Source organism: Cimex lectularius, unplaced genomic scaffold (genome assembly GCF_000648675.2).
Source record: "Cimex lectularius strain Harlan isolate CLEC.00 unplaced genomic scaffold, Clec_2.1 scaffold99, whole genome shotgun sequence".
NCBI classification, from domain to species: Eukaryota; Metazoa; Arthropoda; class Insecta; order Hemiptera; family Cimicidae; genus Cimex; species Cimex lectularius.
The window spans coordinates 1,479,144-1,498,861 of record NW_019392713.1 but is presented as its reverse complement, the minus strand read 5'-3'; the positions used below and the strand labels follow the sequence as shown (position 1 = coordinate 1,498,861).

General features: G+C 31.9%; 2 protein-coding genes across 7 annotated transcripts in view; one reads left to right on the top strand and one right to left on the bottom strand.

Moving 5' to 3' along the window:
- The first annotated feature begins 498 nt into the window (after positions 1 to 498).
- Positions 499 to 19,718, top strand: part of LOC106661464 (glycosyltransferase 25 family member) — a 126,052-nt gene continuing 106,832 nt past the window's right edge. Inside the window, exons 1-5 of the mRNA XM_014384881.2 lie at positions 499 to 844; positions 3,761 to 3,989; positions 4,052 to 4,394; positions 4,452 to 4,571; positions 4,645 to 4,834. Of these exons, the coding sequence (XP_014240367.1) occupies positions 630 to 844; positions 3,761 to 3,989; positions 4,052 to 4,394; positions 4,452 to 4,571; positions 4,645 to 4,834 (1,097 nt within the window). The 5' untranslated portion in view covers positions 499 to 629. The remainder of the gene's footprint in view (positions 845 to 3,760; positions 3,990 to 4,051; positions 4,395 to 4,451; positions 4,572 to 4,644; positions 4,835 to 19,718) is intronic.
- The window catches only part of LOC106661474 (melanocortin receptor 4-like), a 187,617-nt gene continuing 175,374 nt past the window's right edge, over positions 7,476 to 19,718 (bottom strand). For all 6 annotated transcript variants that reach the window (XM_014384906.2, XM_024226451.1, XM_024226448.1 and 3 more), the window contains 2 exons: positions 14,642 to 14,896; positions 7,476 to 7,794 (listed from right to left, as the gene is read on the bottom strand). In XM_014384906.2, coding sequence (XP_014240392.1) covers positions 7,573 to 7,794; positions 14,642 to 14,896 — 477 coding nt within the window. In that variant the 3' untranslated portion in view covers positions 7,476 to 7,572. The remainder of the gene's footprint in view (positions 7,795 to 14,641; positions 14,897 to 19,718) is intronic.

The window sequence follows — 19,718 nt, the reverse complement described above, 5'->3', positions numbered from 1 at the left end:
TGGATTATACCAATTTTCTTTAAATGTACATTTAGTTTGCAGTGTCCTGTTAAGATTCGCAGTTTTCGTGCTTCTTTTGACATATTCTATTTTATATACATAAACTTTAAACTAGTACTTCAACGTGGACCAAAGTCACCCTGACCACAGGTGACCCTGAATAAAAAAGTTGGATAATAGGAACGTATTTCTTCATTGCAGTCTGTTAAAATGGTTAAAAGGTGTGTCCACATCTAAATTATTTAAAAAAAGGAAAAGTAATATTCAAAAGAACTTTAGTTGTGTGCAATGTGACAAAAATGTATGTAGGGAAAATAGTAGTGGGCTTAATGAGCACCCTCCAAGGACGTAAAATTGATTTCCCTGCGTTATATTAGATATTTTATTTTGCATTAATTCTTAATAAGTGATTTATTTTATCATTTAAAAAAATGATTTATTTAATGTTTTGTGTATAATAAGACAACAGGAAAGGATTATAGATTATGGAAAAAAGTATCTAATTGATAATTCGTAAGGGATTTAATAGATAAGTTAAAAGTTTAGGAAGAGAAGAGAAAGGTTAAAGTTTTTTTATCTTCATCCGGGGCGGATAACGTTGGTGATAACGAGTTGGAACGGGGCGTAAAATGGCGGTCGGGATGAAGTTGGTCGGTACAATTTCATTATTTTTCCAAATAAACTTTATTCTCAACGTCGTCCCGTCAGAGACAGAGAGTCTGACACAATACAAACCGAACACGGTTTTAATCGAGATACTCGTCAGGAACAAGGCGCACACTTTGCCATATTTCCTCACGTATCTGGAAAGGCTGGAGTACCCGAAGGACCGGATTAGCCTCTGGTGAGTTGGACTTTTATCCATTTCTCGGTCCATGACTCGGTCGGGTCGGGGTTGGAACACGGTTGAAAACAAGTTCGGGTGAAAATTCTGCCAAATTGAAACAATAGGAACCCTTGTTTACGTTTACGGAGGCGATCCTATTATGGGAAACCTCCTCGCGTCACGGGTGATAACAAATTCCACTACGAGGTGCTACCTATTCTCCTCCTTTTTTCGATTGGATTGGTGTAATGTGCATCCCTTCCAACTTTGCCAGTATTGCCTTTTCCCCCAGTCCAACGATAAAACACCTGTATCGCCTCCTTCCACCTGTCTTCTGCCTACAAACTCTTCACTGCCCTTGAAATATAGAACTAAACTTTTTCGTTAATAAATGGTAATTTAAAAATTTTTATTTTTTGTTGAACTGTCATGAATTGTTAAAAAAGATCATGAATTATATAAAAGAAAGCCTCCGATTATACCATCATTTCAAAATAGAACAAAATATCTTTCACTTTCTTATTCTTAACATGTAATTTTTTATTTTCAAACTTTTTTGATGTATAACATATACAATTCTTATAAACATCTAATGGAATTTATGCTGGATACACCTGTACCATCTCCTTCTGTTCACTGACCTTGCAATATAGAACTAAATTTTTCCTTTAATAAATCATAATAAAAATTTAAGTTAAAAAATAGTATTTTTGTTGAATTTTCATGGATCGTTAAAAAGAGTGACGAATTATTAGAAAAAAAAATCCAAAGAAAACCTCCAATTATACCATCATTCCAAAATAAAACAAAATATCTTTCACCTTCTTATTTTGAACACATTATAATTTTGTATTATCAAACTTTTTTTTATGTATAACATATGCTATTCTTATAAACATCGAATAGAATTTTATGCTGGATACACTTGTACCATCTCCTTCCACCTGTCTTCTGACAAAAACTGTTCACTGACCTACAAATATAAAACTAAATTTTTCCTTTAATAAATCATAATAAAAATTTAAGTTAAAAAAATAGTATTTTTTGTTGAATTTCCATGGATTGTTAAAAAGACTGGCGAATTATTAAAAATAAAATAAAAAGAAAAGGAAAACCTCCAATTATATCATCATTCCAAAATAAAATAAAATATCTTTCACCTTCTTATTTTGAACATATTATAATTTTTTATTATCAAACTTTTTTTTTATGTATGACATATGCTATTCTTATAAACATTGAATAGAATTTTATGCTGGATACACCTGTACCATCTCCTTCCACCTGTCTTCTGACAAAAACTGTTCACTGACCTACAAATGTAGAACTAAATTTTTAAATCATAATAAAAATTTAAATTCAACACAAAGAAAAATAACTTCATTAATAGAATTTTTTGTTGTTACTCGTAGACTGTTGAAAGGGTCATCAAATATAATTGGACCATTTATCAAGAGAAAGCCTCCTTTAAGTTGCAAAGTACAACAAAATATCTTTCATCCTCTTATTTTTATTATCACTTCATAATTCTTTATGGATAAGGTTTTTTGTATGACTTAAAGATGACGTCTTAAAGATCATATCTTTTAATGAATTTCCCAGTTCTATTTCCTGATCTAAGAGATTTATGTTTGATACTTGAGAATTTAGATTTTTGGAGGAGTGTTTTGGTCTTACTTTCAGCGACAAACCTTTTGGCGACATTTGTATTTCTTTTCTTAACTGCTACTTGACATTTGAGGCTAATTCTTAATAATTGTTAAAATTTTTGTGTTTATTGTCCTAAAATAAGTTATTCATGATTTATTTTGTTTCCTTTGCCTTAGTTTGCTTAATAATTATGTCTTTTATTTTTGTTGTTGTTCAGTTTTTACTCTTTAATTGTATTTTTATATTTATCATTTATATTTACCATGTACATATGTCCTTATTCTTTTTGTATATATTATTTGTATTTTTTGCATATATTATTTTGTATATTATTTGTATTCTTTGTTATTGTAAAATGTCTTTTTATAGTGGATTTCGATCCGTAAATAAATAAATTAATTAAGACTGTTTTTTGAAAATGGAACTGTTAGGAAGAAGTCATTAATTTTCTTTGGACCTTATTTTTGAGTAGTTTTATTTTTTATATTCGTTGTAGTTTTATTTTTTCTATTTATTACTTTCATTAGATCATCCTGTAATTCTAATAATAATCCTCAAATGACCCAATGAACGAATTCCACACTACGGTGTCTCATTCACCATTCTCAAATAACATTTTGCATAAACTGAATCACATATTTGTTGTGAAATGTGACCCTAAATCATACACAAACCCCAATTCAATATTTCAATCAATTAAGATCTAATTGGCTTTCCAACTGTATAAAAAAATTATAGAAAATTTAAAACAAAACTGTTTGAATGTTTCATAAGTGAGTCATATTTCTTCTTGATTTCTTTTCCAAACAAATCCTTATATAATACCACAATATTTGACTCATCAAAACACTTATTAAATAAATGATTATTCGGTTAATATCTCGTGTTGGTTGATGTGGACAATTATTGTGTTTTATGTTTATGCATGCATGCACTCTACTCACTCTCTCTCTATTATTTTCTTTTTTTCTTTCTTCTTATATTTTGACCTCAACAGTTTAACTTATGATTTTTCCTTCTTGAAGGTGGGATAATTGGTCATCTATTATCCCACCTTCGAGAAGGAAAAATCATAAGTTTCTTTCTTTCAAAAATTTTATGCATATTGCCAACAATAAAAATACTAATAACAGAAAGGGCTTCTATTTTTGACATAACAGCCAAATCTGGTAAATAAAAAATAAAAATAAACTGACAATTCTGTGTAATGTTTTTTGCAAGTAATGTTTGTAAAAGAAAATTTCATTTTTGTGTTTATAAAATGTTTTTAAATTGTGATTTTAGGATACGCAGTGACCACAATCAGGACAATAGTCTTGAGATTTTAAATAAATGGCTAGATGCCAACAGAGATTATTATCACTCTGTTGACTTTGAGTTTGATAGTAAAAATGAAAGGATAGAGGGAGAAATAGGGCCGTCACACTGGCCCAAAAGTCGTTATACACATATCATCTCGCTTAGAGAAACTGCTTTAAAAAGAGCCAGGCATAAATGGGCTGATTATTTAATGGTAATTCATTTGAAAATAAATGAGTTGTGTTTATATTGTTAAATAGAAATATTTCACTTTAGGTTTTGGATTGTGATGTATTTATAACGAATCCAAAAACACTGAGAAAGTTAATTGACACAGGGCATACGGTTATCTCACCCATGTTACGCTCTGATGGCCTATACTCAAACTTCTGGTGTGGAATGACTGAAGATTTTTACTATCAAAGGACTGATGATTATACGAATATTTTAAACATGCATAATAAAGGCTGTCACAAAGTGCCAATGGTTCATTCATTTGTACTTATAGACCTCAGAGTTTTAAGTACTGATTGGCTCACATATGTACCTGGTAATTTAGAAAGCATCAATGTACCTCACGATGATATAATTACATTTGCCCTTTCTGCTAACCTGTCAGGTATGTGTAATTTGTCTTTAGAAAAAAAAAAAAAAATACATTTTTAAATCTTCAAAGGGATAGCCATGCACGTCTGCAATGATGAGTTTTACGGATATGTCATGGTACCATTGGAAGTTGACGATGGAATCAGTTACGATTTACTTCAGCTCAAGAATTTAAAGTTGGAAGTTTTGGGTGAGAAAAGTTATTAAATTGTATGCCATTGTTAAAATTGTAAGGGAAAAAATACTATTGACAATATTTACAGTTGACAATCCACCTATGGAGACTAGTCACCTTCTTTCACCCTATGTTCAACAACCAAATGAGGCTCAACTGGATATAGAAAAAGTGTTCATGATTAATCTCAAAAGGAGACCAGATCGAAGAGAGAGAATGTTAAATTCTCTTAAGGAACTTAACATCGAGGCTGAAATTATTGAAGCAGTTGATGGGCAGTAAGTTTTTTTTTGTAATATTATTATATGATATATGTACAATTTCTCTTGGATAAATATTAAGGTTTGATAGGTACACATTGGCGCTTTTTTATTTATTTTATTTATTTATTTTATTTTTTTTATTTTTTTTTATTTTTTTTTTGGTGTTATGATATAGCATATTAGCCATGGTGACAATTCTTATATGTGTGTTCAAATTGGGGGGATTATCGTGAAAAAAGGTCCAGAGGTGACGGTGGGAATCGAACCCACAACCGCGGCGTGAGAGTCTCTCATGCTAACCACTCGGCTACCGTGGTCCCCCATAATTATAATTTGTAATAGCAGTTTTGTCCTGTAAAGGATTTAAAAACAGGATACAGTAGAAAGTAATTCTAAACAATGCAAACAATGGCAATTTTTTATTTTTCAAACAAGAGTATTTAAACTAAGAGGTTGAGGACACTCGGAGTGCCGGGGTTTTTAAAAATAAACTTATTTGTAAATATGTTGGGTATGAATTCAGGGCCTCAGTATTCGAACCAGGTACCGTAACCTTACAGTTGTACCTAAAGTTGTAGCCATTGACACCCAATGGTCAAATTGAGTCTGATTGCAGAATGAAACAAGAATCCAATAACCAAAATTTAAAGTAAAAGGTGAAAGAAACTTTGCAGATTTACAAGTTTTGAAATTCTGAACAATGGGTGTTCTTGAACCAAGAAAATGAGACATTATGAATGTATATGCAATTTTATTGAATTTTTTTATAGGAAATAATTTCATAACATCCCACTATCCTTTGCTAACCTTCAAAATAACATTATCCCATTTATGGAAATATATTCGGATTTAATTACATATTAAATTATAATTTTGTCAACTTGGAAGTGTCGGATGAACAGTTAGTTTTAAAAATATCCATGCCCAGTTTTGAATTCATAAAAATATACACGTACAGTACGGGTTAGTTGAACATTATTGTAAGAACTACAGGTAAACCTGTTTCGGTTGAACGCACACACTAACTTTTCAACTTTTTGTCAGTAAAGATAAAATACGACAATTAGTTGAATAACTGTTGACAAAAGATGCTCAAGAAATGTGAAGTGTGAAAATCATATTATTCAAAGTTGTAAGAATGTTATAATGATTGTAAAAATATGTATGTAACGAATTAAAGAAAATTGTCATTGACACTTTTTAAAAACATGCTATTTCTTCAGATTTTTAAAAAATTTGTTCATATGAGTATCTAATATACATAACAACATTATTTTATATAAAATCATTCATTTGTACATATCTATTCAGTTACACAAAATACGTACAGGTATAAAATAATGGATCGTGTTGTGACAAATTTTACACAAAACAATTTTTAATCAGCTCAGCACTAGTTTACTCTACTGGTTTGCTTTAAGCTCAGATACCCGTATGAATGTTCACACTCTCTAGAGGACGGATGGGAAGACTTAAATTTTCATGAAATTAATAATATTTGAGGCTGACAGACTGATAAAAAATGCACATACATTGTGACATAATAGAGATAGATATTCATTTAAAATAATGCTTTATAGCCAAGTTTAATTCAAGTCAACAATGTTGAACCTTTAAATTGTTGGACCTTAACAAATACTAGGAAGCTAGGCAGGAGGCAAGCGAAAAAACCAATGTGAAGATGAGGAAATCTTACTAAATAGAAAGGAATTAAAAACTCTAATTGGTGTATTTACAGGATGTGCTCAAATAAAATATCGTCATAAAACTCACACACATAAAAAAAATGGATTATCAACAGATGACCCATGTCGATGTCTAGAAAAGGCAGAGACAACAGTACCTAATCTAAGCAACTACCCTACAATACCTACAATGCTATGGTACCTAGGATAGGTATTTCTGTGCTGTACAAACCTAGATACAACACTCCTTAGAAGAATTTTTCCCCATAATTCAATACTGTATGTCAAAATAAGATTTATTATCATCTTGTATAGCAGTTGTTTGTTGAGTCAATGCCAGTTTTTTGAAGTGCAAGCTTTAAATTTAAGCTTCGAAACTTTAAAAGTCAAGAATTGTACAAATACTCATTATAGAATTTCAACCCGCTTTCTTTAACTTTTTATCTTTCGCTCTCTCTTTTTCCTCAGTAACACACATCATTCATGCAAATTGAAAATAAATACTTTTGTTTTTGATATATTATCATGAAAATAGAAATTATTATTTACAGCTAAAGTACATTGGTTAATTCCCTGCTCTACACATTGAGCTACATAAACATTTTTTTGTGAGCGTTGAGTTGGTACAGAAAAATTTTAATAAAACATACATTTGACATTAAAAGCCAAAGAAAAATACATTTTGTTTTTCACAATTCAAGAATAATAAAATAAGTGAAAATTTTAACTCCACCTTTTTATTTTTGTAGTATAAGACCAAAAAAAGTTTAATTTACACACTTTGAGATAATTGAAATTGTATTTGGGATAATCACTTTTTATTGATATACAAAGAACTATTAAATTAGCTTTTACATTATTTAAATATTATTAAGAATCTTAATTTACTCTACAATTTATTTGAAATTCAATTTCAGTCTCTTTGAAACATTTTTATTGTTTTGGCTGTTTTGTTTAGAAATACTGTGGGGACTTTCGCCTGTTGTAAAAGTTCACCATGTCAAATCTAATAGTATCAATGCTGGCTGTTGTCAATTGAAAAGCGCCTACTTGAGGCGGACGGAAGATCTAGAGCTGTGTCGGATGACTGTACTGGTCATTTGCTTTGGCCTTGGGCTGATCTATCCTCGGGATCGAGTTCATTCTGTACAAGACTGTTCTTTTACTGCTCCTCATTGACGTCCGGCTGACGAAGTGCCTCGAAGCAGTGGAACTGTGCCCGTTCATGTCCCTGTGGCCAATTAAGCAACATACTATGACAAGGTTGTTCCGCATCTTCCTCATTGCGTCCTGAAATAAAAATTATTTTGAGAGAAATTGTAGAAAAATAATTTTTCTAAAAATAGTGTTAGTTATTCTAGTCTTAATATCGTAAATTTTCTCCAAGAGGGTCTCTTCTCTATTTGATTGCCTCTTGATATACTTGTTTTTCAGGGAACGTTTGATTAATATATTATATTATTCCTTAAGGATGTCTCCATTTACAAGAACTTCAGATTCATAATTTAATAGAACAGGAATAAATATTTTGTTCTGAAGTACCAAAAAACACAATTTTCAGAAAAACGTTGATAAAAGTTTTATTTATAAACTGTAAATTAAAATTCACCTGTCATTAATCTTCTATTCCTCCAGTTTTAAATGGTTTCAATAAGACACCTCTGTCCATAATTGTGTTATCCTTAGCAACACAAGATAAACTAATTTTGGGACAGTTCAGACCCTCAAATTAGTGTAACTTCATATGAAGTTAGTATAACTGAACCTCTTGAAACGGATAATTATCTTGATCATTCTCATGACACATCACACAAATGAAGTATCAAGTAAAGGTTTTGGGATAGAAGTTGAAACACTTCTTGAAGTTAAGGGTAATGACTAAATATTCTAAAAACAATTGGTATAAGTTGTTTTGCAGTGATCCGGATTTCGAGCCTTTTAGCTCATCATCAGGTTGAAGGACTTCCACAACCAGAAGTGGTTGTGGAAGTCCTTCAACGTGATGATGAGCTAAAAGGCTCGAAATCCGGATCACTGCAAAACAACTTACTGTGAGTAGGAACTATCCTTTTAAAAAGTATTGAACACCACACTCACTCCATCATTTATCATTTCTATTGGTATAAGTAGTTAAAAATTCTAATAGAAAAAGCTCATAAATTTTAAACTATCTGATGTTGGTGTCGGAGCGCCCTGCTTCTTGGCTTTGCCATGGAACTTCCTTTTGTCATAGGTTTTTCTCGTTTTCTCCTTGGTGTCTCTCTCTCTCTCTCTCTCTCACATACACACACACACACACACACACACACAGAGGTTTAGAAACAAAAAGGAAAAAATGAAAGAAGCACACTTCAACACAGACTCTCGACTAGACAGGAGAAAAAACCAGGATTGAAAGTGAAAGACAGGTCCTCATTAGTGCAATAGAAGGATCTGTTGTTTCTACTTGAAAAGAATTAGTAAAAGAAGCAAAAAGTTGTAACAGAAGGGGAAGAACACCTTCCCAGTTTTTAATTTTAACAAAAGGAAAGAGTGAGGTTTACACATACTCTATCAGTTCAAGAACGTTTCTCACAAAAACATTTTTTAACTTATAACTAAAATAGGTATAATATACTGTTCAGAAATAGATTCCCCATAAAATTAGCAAAGAACTAATCCATAAATTGTTTTCTTGATTCGGTTCAGAAAGGACCAAACTAGATTGGCAGATGCACTAATTTTTGGATGGAAGTGCAGTGAACAGTTGGTAGTAGAGTTTTTGAGAGGACAAAGACACATTAACTGAAACGTGTTCTGATTGGACGAATGACTCCCCTGTATTTATTTTATACGTAATATTTATAAATTGGCAACGACTACCTTTGCAATTGGTTTTTATTATGTATTGTCTTTTTATAAAACTGAACTCATATCTCAGCACAATTGGCTATCTGTAACATATAATTTGATTGAAGATTGACTCAGGGTTGGCTGTAGTTAATAAGTTTTCAAATATAGATGAGCTAAGATTTATAGTCAGTGCGTGTTTGTCATATGGCGAATATATTACACACACAAAGGTGCTGGTAATGTCTAATGTCAACAGTATTAACTTTTTTGAAAATTGATTTATCAATGGCCTCGATGGTAACTCTAACAGGAATTTTTGTTTACAATTACTCTGGCTGACATTAATCCTGGAGTCAGGATTACAATAAAAAAACAGCTGAGGGGAAAACAACCCCCTGTGGAATTTCGTGGAGCTATATTTAATGCAGGAGGTAATTTTGCGAAAACACGGAAACAAACAATCAGATAAGATGTAAATTGTGCAATAAAATCCTTCCTTTTTCTTTCTTTCCCGAACATTAGGTTCATTGGAGAGTATTATACTATTCTTTTTTTTTTTTTTTTCTATCTGGGGTAGAGGAGGGATATCAATAGAAATGGACTTCTATCTCCCAATTAGTTCCAATCATAGGTGGGTAATTAACTTATTCTTTTTATTCTTTGAAATATTTCTTAAAATGTCAAACCGTCCATTGTCATATTAAATCCAATAATTAATCATTATTGCTGCGCACTGTTTTTCCAAACAATTTTCTTAAATTGAAACTGCTATTGATATTTTTTAGAAACGACCTATCATAGTAATTGTCTAAGGAGCACCTCAATTATTTTCTTTTTCCTTGTAACGAAAGTTGCAATGTGGGGTATTTTGAAGCTCCTAGGAAGTTATTAAGCAGCTTTAATCACTAATTCACTTTAACAAAAAAAAAAAAAAAAAAAAAAAAAAAAAAAAAAAAAAAAAAAAAAAAAAAAAAAAAATTAAAAAAATAAAGATATTTGAAACTGACTTTCTTAAAAGGCAATTCCATTCTTATGATAATAATTATTAGCTTAATTAATCTAGCTAAAGAGCTTATGATGACTTATGAATATACATATTATATAATAATTGATGGCCTTATTGACTTAGCAGTCATCTAAATCAAAGGATGATTAATAAACCCAGAGTGATTAGCCACATACGATTGGCATAAACTCAACATAATGTTATATTGTTCAGGAAATTGCTCGAAGGATAACTATGACCCTTGTTTATGCTGACTTAACATAAATTCGATCCACACAAGTCCTTGTATCCAGTCACCAACAGTACTTAATATCCTACTTGCTTTATTGTCAATTACAGCTATAATTATAAGTAAAACTAATTGGTCTAGTAGAGATAACAAATAATATTTAATTCAATTGAAATAACTTTCAAACATGTGAAAGTGATTTAAAAACTGTTTTTCCATTTAGTTTTATTTCATACTAATATGAATTAGTTTAAATTATTTATCTTGTTAAATAACCTTTTGAAGGATTTTGGAAGAATGGTTGTTTATTGATATCACCATTGTGTGACCTGCAAATGTTGCAATTTTTACTCCAACTATTTTCAGAAAGTCATGTGTGGAGAGTATGTCATACAGAAAGTAAAGTATTGGATTTAGTAAGCTCCCACAAGTATTTGTTTTTAGTACTGATTACTGATGTTCTTGTTTGACTCTAAAATGTCTGTCAAGTAAGAATGAATAATTTCTACATACTGCTATATGCCTGAACTTGCCAAAAGCTTTTGACACATCAAGAACAATAGCAGGACGAATTTGTTTTTCTTTGAGTGATTTTCTATTAAGTCTGTTACTCAGTAAATTTGATCTATTGTTGAATGTCTTGTTCGGAACGCAAATGGTGGTCAGGGATGATTTTCTTGATTTTTGAGAAGATGAAAAGTTTAGAAACTGTAAATAATAGCGATATTGGTCAGTCTATAAGGTTTGTCCTCAGCAATTTATCTGGTTTTGGCAACATGATGATTTCTGCGAATTTCCAGGTGATGGGAGCATATTTAAGTTTAATTGCATCATATAGACACGTCAGTATAATTAATCCCTTTTTCGGCAATTTTTTAAATATTTATTCAGTGATATGGTTTCCTGGAGTCTTTTCAGCAGGTAAATTAAAATTTCTTGTGCTGTTTCTTTAAGTGTAATTAGCTTTAATCCTTTCTTCTTCTGAAGTGGTTGTTACTTCAAGGAAGCTGCCTGATGTTTTCATTTGGTTTAAAAATTTCGGCAGTGTGACTGTCAAAATAAAGTTTTTTTTCTTTTTCCTGCTTTCTTTCGCCCATGTACAGTCATTTAATGGTAGAATTTGGGAAATTGGTCTTAGTCCTCAATTGTATACAAGAATAATGTGATTTGACAGAAGAAATGCCACTCAATAAATACTCGTTTAACAAAGAAATTAATAAATTACCCACAATTTTTGTACAAAGAGTTCTACAGAAATTTACCGACAATCTAATTGGTCTTCCTATTATGAATTCACAGTACAAAAATATATTCATGATTCTATTTTTTTCTTGTAAAGCTGAGAAAATACGCGAGTGGGAAAGGCGAGTTTGGTCTGAACCTCCATGAAAGAAAAAAGTTGAAATTTCTTCTTAGCAGGGCGCTTGAACATATAAAACCCGCTTGAAGGATCGGTCGTAAAAGTTTAACATTTGATCATTTCTATGAACAGTTATTATGATAAATCTAGGAAACAGATATGATGAATATTGATTTTCATATCGATTGAGCAATATTTGCATATAAAAAATATATATATTCTAACTTATTCACGTTTAATATAAGGTAAATTATATCCAAGTCGTATTTTAGTAAAAATGGCAAGTTTAAAAAAAAATCGTGATTTTTTTCTTGTTGTCGTGACAGGAAGGATTCCGGGCTTCAATCTCTTGAAGCAATTTTATAAATGGTATTTTTGTCCTCTGTGGTCATAAGCGGCAGCCAGATCTAGCGTTCTGGCTTAATTTCGTTTTCGCCGAATGGCTTCGGGGTCTCGTTTGATCTTTTAACTACCCCGTGGTCTGTTACTAATATTTCCACATCGCGTGCCATTAGGGCTATTAGGCCACCTCTGTGCCAGGTCGAATTTGGCGTTCCGGTAAAACAGTTTATGAGTAATTAGGCACTTAATTTGGGTTGTAAAAGTTGAACACGAGCTTTTCCTGGCCTGGTACAGAGTCTAAAAATAAATAAGGCTTATAATAATGAGTTTTAATTTTTTTAATACCAAGATGGAGATTAAAATTCTTTAATATTATTTATATAACGTTAGATAAAATAATGTATATTTTTGAACAGGACAAAAAAAGATCCTTAGAACTAAGACCAACGGATAATTTATTTTAGGCCAAGCTTTTAGAAATAGCTTAAAATTAAGATTGATGTAAATGTTAATTGATACTCGTAATAAACCATTAGCTCCTAACAATATCGGTTTATAAATCAATATCAAAGGTAGAATGAATGTAAGCTTTATTGCACAATTAGGTACATAATTACAATTAATTTTTCATTAACTATGTTCAATATTTTCACTAATAATTAGTGAGGTGGTGTTGAATGTTTAAGTTGTATTACAATTTGTTGGTTGTTGGGGATGATTCATTTAAGAAAAACTTGGAAGCAAAAATAAAGATTTGTATTCGTGCAGAGTGAATGATAGCAATGTTGTTTTCGTGATAATTTTTCTCCCTTTCCTAGGTTCGGTACTAAAGACGCAATCATAGATTATAATGATTTTTTTTGTGACACTAGGTCGAAAATATTATACACGTGTTTGAGCGTTCTTGCCAATGGGCAAAAGGAGCCTAGAAAAAATATTTTAAGTAAATTTACAAAGTTTTTAAATGTTTTCCACATTCAACGTAATTACGACCATTGTAAGCAGAATCCTTCTTCTTTCAAGCTATAGCAGCATTGTTTAGGTTTATAAAAAAAAAAAAATTAAGGATGAAATCAACAAAAACCTCTCAAACGTTTTATTTTCTGTCTCAGGCTATGATTCATTTACGGAGACCATGTTTATGTCATTATGTGTAGTTTACAGCTTCCAAATTCCTGTAGATAGATAGTGTTTTCAGAGATACCATTTTCGTGATTTTTGAAATAAAGTGAGAAGTGTTCAGAGGTTTTTGGGTGTGTAAAAAACGAATATCAACTTTGTTTCTTGGAAAAAACATATATTAACCTACCTTTTATGTTATGAATTTCAATATCTACGATACCTATGACTGCCGAGTAACATTTTGATGTTGAGTCCGAGCGAATGAGGAAAGTAGGTTTTTTAAACAAATTTTGAACTTCGAAAACCCTCAAATACAATGTTTTTTCAAAAACCAATAATAATGGTAATAGCAACCTGGGTTTTCTCCAAAAGTATATTTCAGGATTCCCTAATGTTATTGTGATAAGACTATATTGTGTTAGTTCTAACTATTTTTGAGTTCTGTTGCTTAGTTTGGTTTCCCTGTGGCTGCAGTCTAAAATAAATCGACGCTGTTCAGGGGAAATTTTAGGGCTAAATCGGAAAATCAACGAGTATAACAATCGGTTAAAACCGTTATTTCTTCAGGATAGTACTGGTATTTTTATTGAAAGGTGATAAACGGCCGTTACTTCTTTCCAGAGTAACTTAGATCAATCAACATTTTGTTAGTCGCACTTGTCGACATCATAGGTTTTATGCCAAATTTGATAGAATTAATTATGGAAATTTGTCCCCAATGTCATATCTACAAAGGATCCTATAATGAAATTTGCGATGTGTAATGTTAATGTGTCCATTTTGATATATTTATATCTTTTGTTAATGTTTTTAAAAATCAGTAGTTACATATCATTGTGAATTGTTAAGGGATGTATTCGTTAATTTTAAGATCACTTATATGACTATACTGGTTAATAATAATTGTTGTTGACTATTAATAAAGTGGCAGTTAGGATTCGTGATTCAGTACTGGAGGAAGAGGTGGTTTTGTAAATTCCATTCAAAAGATGGGGAAAATAGGTTTTTTAATTATGCACGACTACGGTAAATGGATTTATCTCGAGCCGATTGTTGAATTTATCATGATACAACAAGGGGCGGTTCCTTTCATGCATCCTGTGGGACGATAAGAATCTAAACCGTGTTCAATTCCACAAGGGCCGATTTCTCGTTCAACTTAACCCCCCCCCCCCCGGCGTTTATTTAGGATCTCGCCTATAATTATAACAAACCGTTTCCTATTCTGGATCTATTAACTATTTACCTTGATCTCTTTCATTCTCGCTGCGTAAATGTACGAATTGATGGCCGTTTTTAGAATGAGAAGGAAATTGAGTATGAAATTCGTTATTATCCTCCAGACGGGCGTCCCCCAGTTTCTCGGAACTAGGCAGTCTTCGCAGACAAAGTAGAAATAAATGGTAGCCGGAAGCCAGCCCAGGAGCATCGAACCGACTATTAGAAGCGTCGTGCACAGTGCTTTCTCGTTTCTCCTCTGATTCTGATGATTTTCGGCCATCTATAAACAAAGTTAGATTTAAAATATATGAGAAAAACAACAATATACATGGCAAAATAACCTTCAAATTCGCATTTCTCAGCCATCTTGTCATATAAATTAATTCTGGCAAAAGAAAAACACTAAATGATCGTACGTTTAGGAATCCAAGGCATTTATGTTTCCTTTGCAATATGTCAAAGATAGAAAATTTATAACATTTTATAAAGGTGTGCCTCTGCCTGAAGGAGTATGATGCTTTTCTAGGAAGAGTCATCCTTCCCGTGAGGAACGTTTAACATATCTTAATGGCTTAGGGAAGTGGTTACTTTTAATTAATTGTTTAGGACCGCATAGAACTAGCGAGATTCAAAATTTCAACTTTTAAAATGGTTTAATTTAAAATGCTTTTGCTTTCCCCTGGAGTAGATATTAATCTGCTTATGACATTTTATATTATCACATTATTATTGTTTTATTATTCAATGAAATATGAAACCAAACAACATATTGTATTAAGATATATGTGTCTGTTTTTTTATGCACTAAGTAAAAAATAGTAAAAATTATTAAATTTATTTAGTTTTAGAAGAAAAATGATTGATGATCTATTTGATTGATCTCTTTTTAAATTACTATGTGTAGAGATTAGTGACCGTTAGTTGATAATTATTCAGATATCGTGAGATGCGGTCTGGTGTGATGTAGGTTTCAGAAAATGTTAAAGAAAATGCATCTCACGATATCTGAATAATTAAATTACTATGTTAAAAAATTTAATTGTTTATTTCTTATGTAAATTATCAGTTTATAACTAAGCAACAACTCCGCTGATGTAGTTTAATGTTTCTGATTTTTATTGTCACAAAAGTAATTTATTTATTATTACGTTGTTATTGTATGTTATACTAAAAAGACTACAAGTACAACCTACATTGTCAGCAATGAATAACTATGATCACAAGCTACAAAGAGACTAAAATCAATTCTACCAACTGAGTTTCAACTAGGATCTGTTGAACTATGGTCCCCAACAGCGCTCCCTTCTCTGAACTTGTTGCAAATTATGGTTGAGGTTACAGGGAACTGGCATAAACTGTGATTGATTGCATGGGCCCTTGGGTCATAGAGTTTTCCCCCCTTTACTAATTAAACGTGTCCTCTGCTAATGGATTTCCCAAATGATTTTTGTGACTTCATTGAAGTACATAATTCTTTTCAGGGGTATGGTACTAGGTCTACATTGCACAGGAATGTTTTGTACTTACTCACCTTACTTTTTCCTAGCGATTACAGGGCAGTTGCACAGAATATGTTCTGTTTCTTTGTCTCTTCTGGACATCTGTTGAGGGTCCAATTTTTAAAGTGGTATTTTACTGGAGCACTTAAAGTAACTAGAGATTTTAGTTCCTTTCTTAGTAAGATTAATTCATTTTGTGTGTATCATGTCTGGCTTACGTTCGTAGTATTTTTTGGTTTCCCAAGATTATAGTTCTTTTAAATTGTAGGAGTGGATTATACCTATCGGTTGTTCTTCGCCTCCCATTTTGTTATTAGTTTGCTGCCATATAGCCTGAACTCATTAGAGCAATTTTAGGCTAGGGTATTTAGACAGACTAGAGTTTTGAGTTGTCCTAATCTTGATTTTAGAGCTGCCTGACTATATGATAGTCATTATTGTTGCACTATTGAAATCAATCATACCTCTGTGAAATCAAAAGTATAGGCTATATGAGAAACAAAATCACGTTAAAAAAAGGTTTATTTCATAATTTTCATGACACAAAATTGATATATCTATAAACTATAATAAAAAAATCGTTAGCTTATAACGTTTTTTGAATTTTATCTTTGTTAAAAGATATTTGCAATTTAGTCGTCTTAAATGAGACCTCAGAAAACCTCCTTCTGCTTACTGCACGCCGTTCAGCCAATAATTTATTTTGTTACTAACATTTTTTTGATTTCTCTCTCTTCAATTAGAATCGTAGAACATCTACCGTGAAACGTTTTATTTTCGATGTTCTTCCAGTTGTGAAGGGAGCGGTAATGATACTGAAAATAACCATCTGTGTCCCGCCACTCCTTTCTAACCCTTTTACGCCTTCTGTTCGGATGGTCCTTTTATTTCATCCATTGCGACCTATGTTGAAATGTAAGTTCAACAGGGTGGAAGACAGTTTGTATAAATAATGAAGTATATTTGTAACATATTTTATCTTTAACATGCATTTCATCTTTACTTTCTGGCGGGAAGTCTGCTTTATTGTGTTTTGGGTTTTTATACTTCAAATCCTCCATTATTTTGCTGAAAATTCCATTCCAATCCATTAATTTTCCCGTTCTAGTAAATTTAAGACTAATAATTCGCTAAATGAAGAAAAGTTAAGAAAAACCCCATTGAACTTTCCACTCTTGTTTCTAACGGATGATTTCTTTTAAAATTTCTAGTTTCATACAGGGTTGAATAGACATCAATTCTACACGCCAAAATATACCACAAAGTACATGTAGTACAAAATCTGATTTTCAATTTTATTTTAGAATTTTATTTTCAGGGTACTTCAAACAGTACTACTAAAAATAGATGAATCTCTTTTCGGTGGTTTACAGCAGGATTGATATTTTATCTTATACTCAAAAGTACAATAAGCCAGAAGGCTGGAGTGCCTGGGGAGCACAAAACCCGTTTCCTACTATCTTTTGGTTATCAAATACGGGGGACTTTGGAATAAAGTTATGAAAGATATGACGCTCACAGAAAGTTACTCCTAATGAGCTTTTAAACATTTCTCAAAAAATCAATTATCACCAGTGTAAAGTTCAGTTTAATTGCTAAAAATTTAATTTTTCGGTTATAAATCGTTTAAAAAATTAGACATTAAAGTGTCTAAATTTCTATTAAAAATAACGAAAGTATTAGAAAGTATGGCACACTCATAACTGCTAAATTGTAAAAGATCTTTTAGCAATTAATAGTTTCTGTCACACTGGTTATAACTGACCTTTGGGCAATTATGTACATGTGCTAAAAGCTCATTACTAGAAACAATTTTTATTACGCGCCATATCCGTCAGTATTTACAGAGCCAAGAAAATCTTACTTATACTTCCGATAAAAACTTTGGAAACTCGTAAAAGTTTATGTTCTAACCGATTTTGAACTTTGCTTAAGATTACATTAAACAAATGAAACTCATAGATTTTTAATGCTCTTTCCATCGGTGAAATCCAATTTAAAGTAGGATTAAAATTTTATAAATAATGGGAGTTTATAATATAAAGTTGTGAAAGGTTGACGTAATCTGAAAAGTGAAATATCTGTAAAAACTTCCATATCAAACTTTGGACATTGGTGAAGTTTTAGTCCAATTTAACATGTAATATAACCTCCTGAAGTTTTGACGTCTGTTCACGGGGCACCCTGTATATATATGCAATAATTCGCACGCACAACCTATTTACCCATTTAGTGGAATTTATTCTTATATTTAATCCCCCAGCCACACATCTTCTAGGCCCATAAGCCTCTTTCCTATCTAATCCTTCCTACATTTATGAATGTTGGAAAGCATTCAACAGAGGTGGCACCTTCTTTCTCGTCATGATTTCCTTACTTTCGGACTTCTGGTTTCAAGTACAGCTCCGATTTTTCTGCTGGTGTTTCACAAGGAAGAATCCTAGGACCAATACTCTACACATTCTACACTACCCCCTCAGACGACGATTCGTCAGATTTTAGACCTTCCCACTAGTATAAAAAAAGTGATCATCCACCCAAGTCCGCTAACTTGTGGTTTACTTTGATAGGAGACGTGGAACACACTCTAAAAAGACAAGATCTGAAGAAAAATATGGCCAGAATTGCGCTGAAAACTGCACTAAGCACACATAACAACTTAATCGTTTATGCACTCATTAGTCCATCTGATGAATTCAATTTTTTCAATACTAAGTCTACCTTCTTAAGTCGCCAACCCAATCAGTCAAGAAGACCTGGAGATACCATTCGTTGGATCTTGGATACGTTTCCACCTTAACCAAACTGGTGTATTTTTTATCTTCCAATCTTTACTCTCCAATCTATTCCAACCTAACAAACCTTTTGCCCTAGTCCCAACTAAATAACAAAGTTTCAGCTATACTGGCTTCTAAAGATCTGTCATGTCCTGTCTGTGTATTTGTACTCTATTTGATCAATGTATATTTTTTCACAGATAGCGCGAGATAAATAAATAATTCGTTGTACAAAATGATTGCAATCCCCATTAATTCTTCTTATTATGATAAAGCACTGTAGCGAATTAGTGTATACATAGTTAATTTAGTCATAATTTAACGGTCCCCATTATTCACGAATAGAAATTAAATTTCGGCTGTTGATGACTTGGAGGGTAACCGTCTATCCGGGCCTTTGCAAGCGGCATTATGGGTACATCAAAAAACGCATTAAATATTTTTCAAAACAGGGGAAGCACGGAAATATTACTAATATGTACAGCAATTGATAAACAAAAATATACAAATTCCATGCATGTGGAGACATATTGATTTAGAAAATGATTTCCTGTTTAGCCTTATTTTGTTAAACGTTTAGCAGCCGTCTCCATTGGTCGGAAAGTTACCTTCGTGGGCTTAAACTTACCTCTGTCTCCCTAAACATAAACCACTGACTGATTTCTTAAAGGGTTTGCGCACTTGAAGGGGTGGCTTTTAATCCAGCCTTGATATATTGTATTATTCACCCTTTTGTACCGTTTATGAGAAAATATGACGAAGGATTTGTTTCTACAGCGTTAAACGGTATAAAAATTGGCTAAGGGTGTTAACTCATTGATAAATT